The sequence below is a fragment of the Squalius cephalus genome (assembly GCF_949319135.1).
Source record: "Squalius cephalus genome assembly, chromosome: 21".
In the NCBI taxonomy this organism is placed as follows: Eukaryota; Metazoa; Chordata; class Actinopteri; order Cypriniformes; family Leuciscidae; genus Squalius; species Squalius cephalus.
In genome coordinates this window covers 15,902,597-15,915,898 of record NC_137142.1, presented here as the reverse complement: position 1 = coordinate 15,915,898, position 13,302 = coordinate 15,902,597, and the positions used below count along the sequence as shown (strand labels likewise).

At 38.5% G+C, this 13,302-nt stretch overlaps 1 protein-coding gene across 5 annotated transcripts in view; it reads right to left on the bottom strand.

Moving 5' to 3' along the window:
- pcnx1 (pecanex 1) overlaps positions 1-13,302 on the bottom strand; it is a gene marked incomplete at its 5' end in the record, with an annotated part of 33,668 nt that overhangs the window by 3,529 nt on the left and 16,837 nt on the right. For 3 of the 5 annotated variants that reach the window (XM_079856058.1, XM_079856060.1, XM_079856062.1), the window contains 25 exons: positions 1,526-1,698; positions 1,781-2,055; positions 2,153-2,383; positions 2,502-2,652; positions 2,772-2,872; positions 3,037-3,267; positions 3,394-3,647; positions 4,297-4,512; positions 4,641-4,699; positions 4,790-4,919; positions 5,010-5,118; positions 6,136-6,313; positions 6,501-6,642; positions 6,737-6,887; positions 7,952-8,044; positions 8,151-8,256; positions 8,432-8,541; positions 8,645-8,736; positions 8,826-8,936; positions 9,151-9,322; positions 10,102-10,134; positions 10,217-10,370; positions 10,464-10,711; positions 11,839-11,896; positions 11,978-12,071. In XM_079856058.1, the coding sequence (XP_079712184.1) occupies positions 1,526-1,698; positions 1,781-2,055; positions 2,153-2,383; positions 2,502-2,652; positions 2,772-2,872; positions 3,037-3,267; positions 3,394-3,647; positions 4,297-4,512; positions 4,641-4,699; positions 4,790-4,919; positions 5,010-5,118; positions 6,136-6,313; positions 6,501-6,642; positions 6,737-6,887; positions 7,952-8,044; positions 8,151-8,256; positions 8,432-8,541; positions 8,645-8,736; positions 8,826-8,936; positions 9,151-9,322; positions 10,102-10,134; positions 10,217-10,370; positions 10,464-10,711; positions 11,839-11,896; positions 11,978-12,071 (3,672 nt within the window). The remainder of the gene's footprint in view (positions 1-1,525; positions 1,699-1,780; positions 2,056-2,152; positions 2,384-2,501; positions 2,653-2,771; positions 2,873-3,036; positions 3,268-3,393; positions 3,648-4,296; positions 4,513-4,640; positions 4,700-4,789; positions 4,920-5,009; positions 5,119-6,135; positions 6,314-6,500; positions 6,643-6,736; positions 6,888-7,951; positions 8,045-8,150; positions 8,257-8,431; positions 8,542-8,644; positions 8,737-8,825; positions 8,937-9,150; positions 9,323-10,101; positions 10,135-10,216; positions 10,371-10,463; positions 10,712-11,838; positions 11,897-11,977; positions 12,072-13,302) is intronic. The other 2 variants (XM_079856059.1, XM_079856061.1) reach the window with 1 other exon arrangement.

The following is a 13,302-nucleotide window of genomic DNA, read 5'->3' as shown; positions in this document are numbered from 1 at the left end:
GGATCCATGCTTTCATGTAATTTACGCCAAATTCTGACTGTACCATCTGAATGTCGCAGCAGAAATCAAGTCTCATCAGACCAGGCAACGTTTTTCAATCTTCTAGTGTCCAATTTTGGTGAGCCTGTGTGAATTGTAGCCTCAGTTTCCTGTTCTCAGCTGACAGGAGTGGCACCCGGTGTGTTCTTCTGCTGCTGTAGCCCATCTGCTTCATGGTTCGACATGTTGTGCGTTCAGAGATGCTCTTCTGCAGACCTTGGTTGTAACGAGTGGTTATTTGAGTTACTGTTGCCTTTCTATCAGCTGGAATCAGTCTGTCCATTCTATTTCGCCCACAGAACTGCCACTCACAGGATATTTTTATCTTTTTTGGACCATTCTCTGTAAACCCTAGAGATGCCATCCCAGTAGATCAGCAGTTTCTGAAATACTCAAGACCAGCCCATCTGGCACCAACAACCATGCCACATTCATGCTGTCGGTCCAAATCTGAATATTTGTATATCTGATTGTAATCTGATCTAAATTATTGACTGTACACACTGTGTATTGCAACTGTTCGGATCCGATTTGTATGTCCCACGGTGCTCTTTCGTTTTACGGATTATCTTCCTTCGGTTAACATGACAATGACTTTGTGTTATGTATACGCCAAAAACAACAGCAGTGGAGGGGTTTGTAATACAGATGTTGTCTTATTTACAACATGACAATGTGTAGCCGCCGTGCTGGACTACTGTGTTTTATGTAGCAGACTGGTATGCACCACTTTATTCAGTGCTGTCATCTCCGCCAGTCTTAAAATTAAATCTTTATACTCTATTGTCTCCATTATATTGTAATTTTCTGCTCGACCGGCACTTTGCAACAACACAACCTTGTTTCTGCAGTGACTTTCAGGAAGTTTCCTATAACAACGTCTGACATGTTTACATTTTACGTGCCGTGAGAAAGTGACAAACCACGCGAAATCCGATTAGAGGGGTCAGACTAAAACAGATTTCCAGAAATGTTATTTGAATAGATTTTTAAACCACATTTCTAGGAATAAGTATGAACTATGAATGTAGCTCGAAACGGATTTGTAAAAAGCGCATTTCATGTGATTTATTGTTGTTTACTTTTGCTAAATATGTTCAGATTCCAATCGGACATGCACAAAAATTAGATTTGGACTGACAGTCTGAACGAGGCTTAAAATCACATTTCTTCCACATTCTGATGCTCAGTTTGAACTTCAGCAGATTGTCTTGACCATATCTACATGCCTAAATACATTGAGTTGCTGCAAAGTGATTGGCTAATTAGATATTTGCGTTAACGAGTAGTTGAACAGGTGTACCTAATAAAGTGGCCAGTGAGTGTTTATTATACCTATAAAGGTGTCAGATGCATCACGGTAAACCTAAAAACTCAGATAGAGGATTTGCAAATATTAACTGGGTGAGGCCTCATTAGAATACAAATTCATCATAATTATGTGTTTAACCAGTAAATTATGTCTACGCATCGACTGTGTGTTTACCCAGAGAATGAGGTGTGTAAGCGTGCAGTGCTGTAGGTCCTGAGCTGTGCTGGGAATCACTTGCTCCTGTCCCAGAATTCCCAGAATTCCCACTGCCACACGACAAGCCACCTGCATCACAATCTTCAACATTCCCGCCACTATTACAGCCAGCACCGCAACCCTTACGCAGTCTGCAGTGAGAGAGATAGGCGCCGTTATTGTGACATCACTCAAAACACATCCATTCTTTCTCATTCAACCACACACACACACCTGTGCCACGTGTTGACGATAAAGTTTCGTATGTTGGCGATGCTGATTGGTCCTCCCAGTATGTGTCCCAGCTGGGGGTGTGTATTACAGTAAGATGTTGTCAGGGGCGACACATATATTGGATATCCGATTGGCTGGTCGCATGAAGAGTTGATCATGTTGCGTAGTGCTTGCTTGGCATTCTGGATGCTTCCACGCTCCGGGTTTCGGTTCCGCAAAAACACCAATTCCTGCTGCTGCCCCGCCCACAGACCGCGCACACACTCCTTATTCACCTAAGAATACACATGCAAAAACAGAAAATTACTTATGTCCTAATAAAGTTGTCTTTTCCCTGTTTTCCTTTATTTTATCCTGTCTTTTTGCCCTCACCTTTATGACCCTGAAGCTGAGGTAGCGTCTATTAAGCATGATGATCTTGTATTCGTTGGTCCCTTCGTCCAACACGTGTCTGAGGGCGAGCAGAGAGGGAGAGTTGGACAGGACGGCACTGCGCCAGGCCGGGTCGCCCTCATGAGCGATCACTAGCGTCTGCTCGTGTGAAGAAATCGCCTCAAACAACACAGATGATTCCTCATACTCATCAGGGGAGGTGAAGTGATCCTGCAGAGAGAGATTAACTCTGGTTAAAATGTATCCCAAACGCATAAAATAATACAAGTCACATTTGATATGACACAGAGAACAGATGACATAGTAATTCGTCTCACGCGCATCTCACCTGGTGCAGTTTGAGTGACATGCGAATTCCAGGCACAACCACCTTCCTCAGCAGTTCCATGTCAGTAAATATCCATTCATCTCTCACAGATGAGATCCGGAAATCTCCCTTAAACAAGGAATGCAGCCCATAGAGGAACGACTCTAGATTACTGTAAGAACCCAAACACACACCATCAGAATAAACGTGCACACACTAACCGCAAACAGTGTCTTCATAACAAGCTTTTTGGAAAATCTCCAGCACAGTAAAGGATTTTTGCACCCTTACCTGGACATATGGTGAGATGCAGTTCCCAGAGCTCTCCTTCCCAAAACACACAGACCATAACACAACAAAACCAATGGAGAGTCTTTCTCACTGTCTAGTGGCTGAAAGAAAGAGAGTGAGAGAGACAGTAGCAATTTAAAATTGTGTTTACAAACTTCTATTAAAAAGTTTGGGGTCAGTAAGATTGATATTTAGATTTTTTTTAAACAATTTAATACATTTATTCAGCAAGGATGCATTAAATTGATCACAAGCATGTGTTTACCTTCTCTCTCCGTGAGTTGCAGTACTGGATCCAGCTGAGGTAGACGGAGCAGAAACTGTCTCTGGAGATTCCAGCCAGTCTGTGATCATAATCTTCATCAATATTGGGGTTAAAGGTTGGATCCAGGTCAACATAGTTTCTCTCTCCGCAGCTCTTCAAGCCCTCCAATAAGGCTTCGTTCGCCAGCCACTCCTCCAGTTTAGGAGACGCGATGACATAGTAAATGATGCCCTACACACATACAAACACATATACAATAAATAAATGATTTTAAACACAATTTCAGAACGTTAAACCTCACCTAGCTAGTTTTCAACAGAGCAGTTAGGTACAGGATGGCAATACTTGTGTGCTGACCTTAACGTAGTAGGTGGTGAGGATTCGCCGCAGATCAAACACCTGCAGCATAGACGCGGCACTGTTATCGGTGATGCTGTAGCCCTCCAGGGCGTATTTAGTGACCAGAACCTCCCAGGCCAACCAGCGCTGTCCAAACGCAGCATTAAAGGACAGCAGATGGGGAAGGTGACCAGGCTCACAGCAACAACAGCTTTCATCTTCTTCAACTCCCTCTGTTATCGCCTCCACCTCCCTCTGCTGGCAATACGTCCCTAGGATAGAAATAGGAAAAGAAATGTGACAGAATCTTTTAACTAGAATCATATAATCATTTCAACATTAATAACTCCTTTAAAATGTTATACTTTTTCCACTTGAAGTCAACTTGAAATCCATTCGAACCATGCACCAAAGCCATGGTCAGTTATGTTAGTGTGCTCATGGTTGTGACATTACTAATGTAATGATTCCTGAATGACCTGTTTTTGTGGCTTAATTTCTACAAATGGTCAGGGTGGATTGGGGAGAGAGCATTCATTTCTAAATTTAGAGTACATTGAGCAATTAATAGCTAGCAAAATCCTGTTTTTACATAATATATTAAATTTCCAAGAACTATAACTTTTAAAAATGTACTCTACCGTTCAAAGGTTTGGGGTCAATGCGATTTTTTAATGTTTTTGAAAGAAGTCTCATATGCTCACCAAGCTGATTTATTTGAACAAAAATACAGTAAAAACAGCTATATTGTGAAATATCATTACAAATAAAATTGTGATTTCTATTTTAACATATCTTAAAATGTAGTTTATTCCCTTTCAGCATCATTACTCCAGTCTTCAGTGTAACATGATCCTTCAGAAATCATTCTAATATGAAACATTTCTTATAATCTCATAATCTCTCTTTTCCTCTCCTCACCCCTGAACTCAAGCCCTCTGAGCTGGAAGGTGATGAGGCCGTTGCCGATCTCGACGAGGTGAACGAGAGCATTGAGGTAATCAGATGCAAGGATGAAGCAGTCTCCAGTGCTGTAGTTTCCCCAGCGGCCCAGCTGCAGATCTCCACAAAGAGAATGCTGCAGGGAACGCGTCAAATGCTCATAGAAGATGGAGTTCAGGTTATTATCATCTGAACCTGACAACATGAGAGATGGGATGAGACGACACAGGTTTAGAGATGTCACACAAATCTAGACCTCAAAGGGCAAGAAACTAAATTAAGAATGATTATACATTTATAACAGATACTCTGTAAACCAGTACCTGGGTTTCTGTCAAGCTGCGACGCAAGTCTAGTGTTGGAGTGATCGACTCGCTTAGTACTGAAAGACAAATTAAAATCAACAAAGCTTTGTGAGCTGGGCTAAAATGGCAAAGAAAACAGAGACACTGACGTACACTGAGTGTCTTACTTGTATTCTCTCTCCCAGAAGCGCACAGGTCTTACGTAGGAGCTGATGAAGATGGCACTGCCAAGAAAAGGGTTTAATGGAGTGGAGAACACAGCAGACACAATGGCCTGCACTAACAACATGGCAGAGTCTGGAGGGGGGCGGAGTCAAGGAAGAACACAAAGACACCAGGGTTTGTCAAAGTCTGTAAAATCTGAAACACAATGTGTGATAAGGATACGTGGCACTGCAAACGGTTGTGCGAAGGCATGGAAGGCAGAGCCCCAGGTAATCTGCCACGGCGCGATGTAGGTATAAACAAACTTCAGCTTATAAAAGAGCTCCCATAACTACAAAACAAAACAAATCACACAATTATACAATACGGACTTTGCAAAGTATCTAAAAATGTAAGAGAAGCAGTGGGTGTTGTATCATCTTAAGGGGTCTGTGGTATTGACTGACTTTACATTATGGCTTTTTAAAATAAAATAAAATAAAATAATAAAATATTGATTTGAGTTATAGAGAATAAAGAGAACTTTACATTATGCTGCTTAATATGGCTTTTAAAAATAAAATAAAATATAAAATTAAAATTAAATATTGATATCAGTTATAGAGAATAAAGAAAACTTTACATTATGCTACTTAATATGGCTTTTAAAAATAAAATAAAAATACAATATTGATTTGAGTTATAGAGAATAAAGAGAACTTTACATTATGCTGCTTAATATGGCTTTTAAAATTAAAATTAAACATAAAATTAAAATTAAATATTGATATCAGTTATAGAGAATAAAGAAAACTTTACATTATGCTACTTAATATGGCTTTTAAAAATAAAATAAAAATACAATATTGATTTGAGTTATAGAGAATAAAGAGAACTTTACATTATGCTGCTTAATATGGCTTTTAAAATTAAAATTAAACATAAAATTAAAATTAAATATTGATATCAGTTATAGAGAATAAAGAAAACTTTACATTATGCTACTTAATATGGCTTTTAAAAATAAAATAATAAAGAGAACATAGAGCGATATAAGAGACATGAAATTAACAATTTGGCTGCCTGGGACAAGCTGCCTGGTTAAACAGTCATCATTCACAAATAGTATTCCAGAGATCTTTCTTATCTGATATCTGTTGGTTAGTAATCAATCTACCAATTAATCTAAAATGTTAGGATTCAATAACTAACAGAATCTTACAAGTGTCTTTAAATTGTGTCTGGAATGACTTGGACATGTTGGACAACTCTTCAACTCTGTACGTCATCAGAGGGCATATCCTATATCAAACTCCCGAAAGAATAAAAAGTCAAGACAAAAATCGATTCTATAGGAACGAGGACTGACCTTGCTGAAAATGATGGACATAATGAAAAGATCCAGCAGCAATGTCTCGGAGAACTGCTGGTAATCAAACGTGAAGAACAGGACCGTGAAGAGGACAGTGACATACTGATATGTTGGACTACTGAAGGATGAACGCAGCAGCTTCAGCCCAGCGACAGTTATCACTAGAGCTCCAACCCTGAGAGAGAGAGAGAGAGAGAGAGAGAGAGAGAATTAATTGATTTCTTGTAAATGATAGTGCAGAGCAATGTTTGGCTAATACATGACGATCAGATGCAGACAGTCAATAAAAAAACAACAACAACCTTAACACTGAATACAAAAGGACACAAGGCAGGAGGTTAGACAGAAGAGGGAATACTGACTCTGTGTTGAGTTTCTTGGGGCTGGCGAGCTCCTGTGCGCTGCCACTCAGCTCATTAAGCACAATGAGTGGATAGAGGATGTTTTTCTCCACAAACAGCAGCCACACATGTGCACGCTCAAACCACATGACATGGGCGGCACCTGTACACAGAAAACACGTACTTCAGTACGGTTAATGCTAACGGAGTCCCATTTAGCAGTAAACTGAATTTTCAACGTCTGTAGTGTGACTCACCCCTGATTTCAAACTGATAGTACTCCCTGGTTTTGAGCAGAGGGTGCGAGAAGCAGTACCAGGGTAACTGCTTCCTCATCTGGGGCAACAGGTAGTGAGTTAACAGCCCAACTGCACCAACCAGACCATACAGAACATAGCTCAAAAATGGCTAGAAGAGAAGACAGAGGGACAAGAACAGTCAAGAACTGTCTATTTATTCTACTTTTAATATTTATCTGTAGTTTGATTATGATACAATATGTATTCTTGGAGTTTGATTTACCTGCAGCTGAACTATGAAGTGCAGTATGATCATATTTAGGGATACACAACATACTGCTAAAGATTACTGGCCGATTTTTTATTATTTATTATTATTTATTGTCAGATTTTGGAAAGACACTACCGTTCAATCGTTTGGGGTTGGTTTTTTTCGTGCTTTTAAGAGAAGCCTCTTATGTTCAACAAGGCTGCATTTATTTGATCAAAAATACAGTAAAACAGTAATATGGTGAAATATTATTACAACTTAAACAACTGTTTTCTATTTGAATATATTACTAAATTCAATTTCTTCCTGTGATGGCAAAGCTGAATTTTTAGCATCTTTACTCCAGTCTTCAGTGTCACATGATCCTTCAGAAATCATTCTAATATGCTGATTTGGTACACAAAATACATTTATTACAAACAGTGTTGATTAAGCATTTGTGCTGCTTTTAATAGGAAACCATGAAATGATTTTTGAATAGAAAGTAAAAAAAAACTTTAATGCTTATTTGAAATAGAAATCTTTTGTAACATTATTCATTTCTTTACTGTCACTGTTGATGAATTTAATGCATCCTTGCTGAATAAAAATATTGATTTCTTTAAAAAAAGTTAAAAAAAAAAGTACTGCCCCCAAACTTTTGAATGGTAGTGTATGAGCCAATTTTGGGTATTTTATTGTGCATTCTTATTTCACTTTTAATTTTGCCTTTGCTGTCATTTAACATTAGTTAAAGTAAATCTTTAAAAACATTAATCATTTAAAAACTCTGTTAAATGTAATATTTAGCCAATCTCAAAATAAATATTATATTTTACTTTTTAGTGGTTTATTTTTAATATGTAAAATATTTTTAAATATTTCCATGTATCAGTTTTTGTCCATAACATGCAAATAATTATTGCCATATCAGTATCGGCCAGAATTTTATAAGTACTGTATTTATATTCATAGTGTTTTACCTGTAAGGCGATGAAAACGGTGCTGACATGAATGGCGAAATACAGGACAGCAATGACGACACACACAATCACATCTGACTGTAGTCTCTCATTCTGTAGCCAGAGAGAAAGAGAGAGAGACACAGACGCATCATTCAAGACAGAAGAGTCCATGTGTGTTTGTGTCTATGTTTGTGAGATTTATGCATGTATTGCTCACCACAGAGCTGCGGAGTTTCTCTGGTAACGGATCCTGCACTTCAAAAAGAGGATCCTCCGGATTTTTCTCTTTTACGTTAGGGAAGACCTTTGACTGCACTAATGAACTACACATACAGAAGACAGAATTAAAATCGACAAAATACAAACTAACCACTGGACTAAAAGTTCCTAAAACAAATAATAAATACTCAAAGAGCTCAATTCAAAGTACTTATAGCAGGAAAAATGCAAGAATTATTTAACAAAAGTACAAACCCACACACTCGCAGAAAGACTTACATGAGAACTGAGGGGTCACTGCTTTGGCGGCTGAGATGATATGAAACCGCAACCAACAGCCCACAAAACACAGAGAAAAGCACAGGAATGTGCTGAGGATCCCAGGAGTCCTGAAAACAAACATAATATACAGAGGAATATTCAGTGTGCTTCAACACAGAACAATCCAACATCCACACAAATACAACTGAAATCCAGAAAGTGATTCATCACCTTTAGGGCGCCATAGCAGAACCCATAGAGCATCGCTATGGTGACGACGCTGCGCAGAACACTATAGAGAGCTGAGAGCAGACTGGTGCATGCTGGGAGTGAAGACAGACATTACAATGAGTCTCTGAAACACCAATCTCATCACAAACACAACAGTTTTTACAACGGGCACATGTGTTACCGTTTCCTCCGAAGGCGTGAATGTCAAGTTGCTCAAGCAGGTACATGACAAAAGTGTTAATCTGAGGGAGCAGCCCAATGAAGAAGATGATGGGAAAGCACAGGGTAAAAACTAGAGTGAGAGAGACGAAAGAGAGAGATAATGTGAAGCCGGAGTACTTGAGTCCCGTCCCATCAGCAGGATTTTCTCTGTACTCAGCTCTGGAATATTTTTCTACTTTCACAGGAATGCTGAGGAAAAAGCTTATGGCTTGCAGATTTAAATAAAAGAGCAAAACAAAAACCACTACATATCCATCTGCTGGGAATTTACGCTCAGTGCTCACCAATGAGGAGATCCCGCGCTTGAGACAACAGGATGGAGCTGGTGAGAGCGACTCCATATAGAGACACTGCACTGGAGCTGCTGTTTACACTCCCATAGTGCAACAGCCAGATCAGCCCACAGCACAGACAGAAATACACAGGCCTGCTGTAGGCGATGATACGATTATGACCCTAAACACACACAGGAGGGAAAGAAAATCATTGCATCTCTGAATTTAGACCACAAATTTCTGTTTGCAAATGTTTAAAAGGTTTGATGATATTAATTAATTAATATATATATATAATCATGAACAAAACCATTCAAAGGTTTGGAGTCAGTTTGATAAATAAAAAAAAAAAATAAAAAAATCTCTATGCTCATCAAGACTGCATTTATTTGATAAAAAATACACTAAAAAGTAATATTGTGAAATATTATTTAAAATATTTCTTCAGTGTCACATGATCCTTCAGAAATCATAATCTAACGTGTTGATTTGGTGAAACATTTTATATATCATCAATGTTGAAGAAAGTTGTGCTACTTAATATTTTTTGTGGAAACAATGATGTTTTTTCAGGATTCTTTGATGAATAGAACTGCATTCCTTTAAAAATACAATTCTTTTGTAACATTCTAATTGTCTTTACTGTCAGATTTGATCAATTAAAGTTGTCCTTGCTAAATAAAAGTGTTTTTTTTTTGTTTTGTTTTAATCATACTGACACCAAACTTTTGAACGGTTGTGTATGCACAATTTGAATTTCCAAATTAATGTAGAATCTAGAATATTTTTAATACTTTTTGTTTAATGCCATCTCTCTAAACATAATCTTGAGATTATTCTTATAAATGCACAAGTCCCATTAATCACAGAAATGAACGTATTTATTTTCCCTGCACTAATTTATATGCTTTTGGCTATACTGTATTAGAGTGTGTGTGTGTGTGTGTGTGTGTTACTCACATGTCTGGGTGATGAAGAGTCGGGTTGTACACTCTGATTAAGGGATCAGAAGACAAATTTTCATTAAAAATGATTCATTAGATCAGTGTGTATTTAAAAAGTGTGATTCTCTCACCTTCAGCAATGAGTACTGGCAACTGGCGATAACGAGGCAGAACTGAAAAACCCAAATGTCAGTGAAGAACCCATGAACTAGCAGCACAGAACCTAGGAAGGCCACGAGAACCGCCAGAGCCACCGAGAGCATGTTCTCCAGAACTTCCCGGTTCCTGATAAACACACATACACACAGCACCATCAGGATATGAGATGAAACATATCAATACTACATACAGTATTCATGTGTGTGTGTGTGTGTGTACCTGTCGAAGAGGGCCAGTAGTGTGAGTCTGTCAAAGTGCAGCCCGACCCACAGGTATGGCAGCAGCCAGAAGCGGTAGTACTGCTTGGTTTTGAGCGCGTGCGCGTGTGAGTGTGTGTGATTGTGTGTGGAGCCCTGTGTGGAGTGCGGCGCCTCCTGCAGGTCAGGACTGCCGTCCACATCGTGCTGTTCCAACAGCTCTGGGTCCATGGACAGCAACCGATTCAGACGCATCTGAGGAAACGAGAACTAAGCCGGGGTGAGTTTACACACACACACACACACACACACACACACACACACACACACACACACACACACACACACACACACACAGACTGAGCTCATCATCTCAACTAGGGGTGGGTGATGTGACCAAAATCACAATGTGAGAAATGTTATTTCACGATAACATTATATATCATAATATAGTTATTTTTTGTAATTATAAAATAAGAACAAAGAAGCAAATCACAATCAAATACAATAGAACAAAGATACAAATTGAATAAAGTTTTTTAGGTTCAGTAGGTACAGTATTTAATGTAGAAAAAAAAAATACTACAGAAATTGAATAATCAAATAAAAAAATAAAACATTGCTTAATCTTCCCTGTATTAATTAAATATAAAAACAAAAGTAAATTATGGAAGCTTGTTTCCGCCACTAAATTAAAAATAAAACCTTTTTTCTCAGAACTATGAGATATAAACTTGCAATTGCAAGTTATAGTCCGCAATTCTGAAATATAAAGTAGCAATTTATATTTCCACAACTCGCAATTGTGAGGGAAAAAAAAAAGTCACAATTTCCTTCTATATTCTTTTAAGCCATGGTGGAAATAAGCTATCATACCTAATGAACAGATCTAATACACTGACACATGTTCAGTTTTTACCCAACTGTTTACGTTCACTTAAGATAATAACCGGCTGTGTTTACGTCCACACAATGCACAATTGTGGTTCGGGTGCAAGTCAATCAGTGCAAGTACCGCATTGAGGTGGTGTTTTTATTTTTATTTTTTAACAGCGTTTTGCACTAAACTCTTTTTAACCTCATGCACATCCTGCTCTTTATTTTCTAATTCATGCATGTTTCTTTATCACACTAAAATGCCAACAACTTAAAGTAGAACTGTGCAATGCAGATATATTTACATACCGTGATTAAATTATATAGCAGAATTTCTAACTAAAGACACCTTACAGTATATTGTTGACATGATGTATATTGTCGTATTGCTCGGCCCTAGTCTCAACTGCGCTGCTTTCTCACACAAGCACTTTTGTGCACAATGCATAATCTCATACTGTATGTCACTATATTGTCTCACAGTCTTTATATTCTGTGTGTGTGTGTTCAGTAGCACTCACCAGGTCATGAGGGTAAAAACGAACTGAGGTAGAACTGGAGAGGTGAGAGTCTGTTTCCCTGCAGAGAGAGAAAGACTGTTAGTTGTTGGATATTCAACAAGGGATTCTGGGTTCTGGTCGTACGTGTGCTGTAACTCACCAGAGGTTGTTGGAGGCTCGTCTGGTTGCAGGTTCAAAGTTCACCAGGGACATGTCACATCCTCCGACCTCATAGAGAGGCGGGGTCAGCTTCCCTGAGTCACACAAACACACAGGAGGTTAGGGGTCACATAACAGACATCGCAGGGTCACATGAGCGTGGAGCCTTTTACCACAGATAGGACACTGCCCCCATAATACCTGCTGGTCTGCACTAAGTTTTCAGAACAATAAAACCTCAATCTAGCAAGACCGATGCCAACAAAATTAAATCACTCCCATTATAATCAGGAAAGCCGTCTATACTGGAAATGCCCAACTCTTTTTGATTCCTTTCCTGTGTAAAGATTTTAGTTACACAGTGGTTCTAAAAAGCTTTATTTTGCCCATCTATCTACAATAAAACAATTTAATATTATATGATAATCGATTGCTATGAAGTTTATTTGTTATACATTTAAATAACTTACATTACCGTTCACAAGTTCTTACAAAACGGTAAGAATTTTTTGATGAATAGAAAATTCAAAAGAACAGGATTTTTTTATAGAAATCTTCTGTAACATTATAAAGGTCTTTACTGTCACTTTTGATCAATTGAACGCACCCTTGCTGAGTCGAACTCGGGCACCAGAGGTGCAGTTGCACTATATGTCGGAGCGCTGCCCACAAGGCTATTGGCTCCAAAGTTGTTTTGTTCAGTTCTTTGAGTGTTAAAATGTTCTTAAAACTAGGAGTATGAGATTTCAGTTGAAAAGGGGTAGACGAGAACCACTGAACATGCAACACAATAGCATAAGAAACTTTTAATATAATATGATTGCAAAAATAAAATTCTAGAGAAAATTAACACACACACACACAAAAAAAAACTCTTGACAGTCTGTAACAACAGTCATTTGGTTATAATTGTTTCATTTCAAGTGATCCAATCACCAGTGGACAGCACTAAATACAGGTGTAAACAGGGTCCAGTGTTGGGACCAATAAAACCCCATTCAGACAAATCAGAAAATGTAAGCCCATAAATACATGCGCATGAGTTCATGGGACGTCTTCAGTGAGATTAATACCAATGCTAATACCAGGTGTAAACAAGACAAAGAATCCTTTCTCTATCCTTCCTGACTGTAAGAGCTTTTCAAGCTGATAACATTTTATTGTGTTTCTCCATTCAAAAACAAGAGATATTTATAGATATATAGATGCGCTATTGATCCCGAGGGAAATAAGCCAGCATGTTCCCTGACCGGAAGCAAACCTTAACCACAGCAGTGAGAGTGCTGCATCAATACCTCTAGACCCCCAGGGAAGAGTCTGACTGAC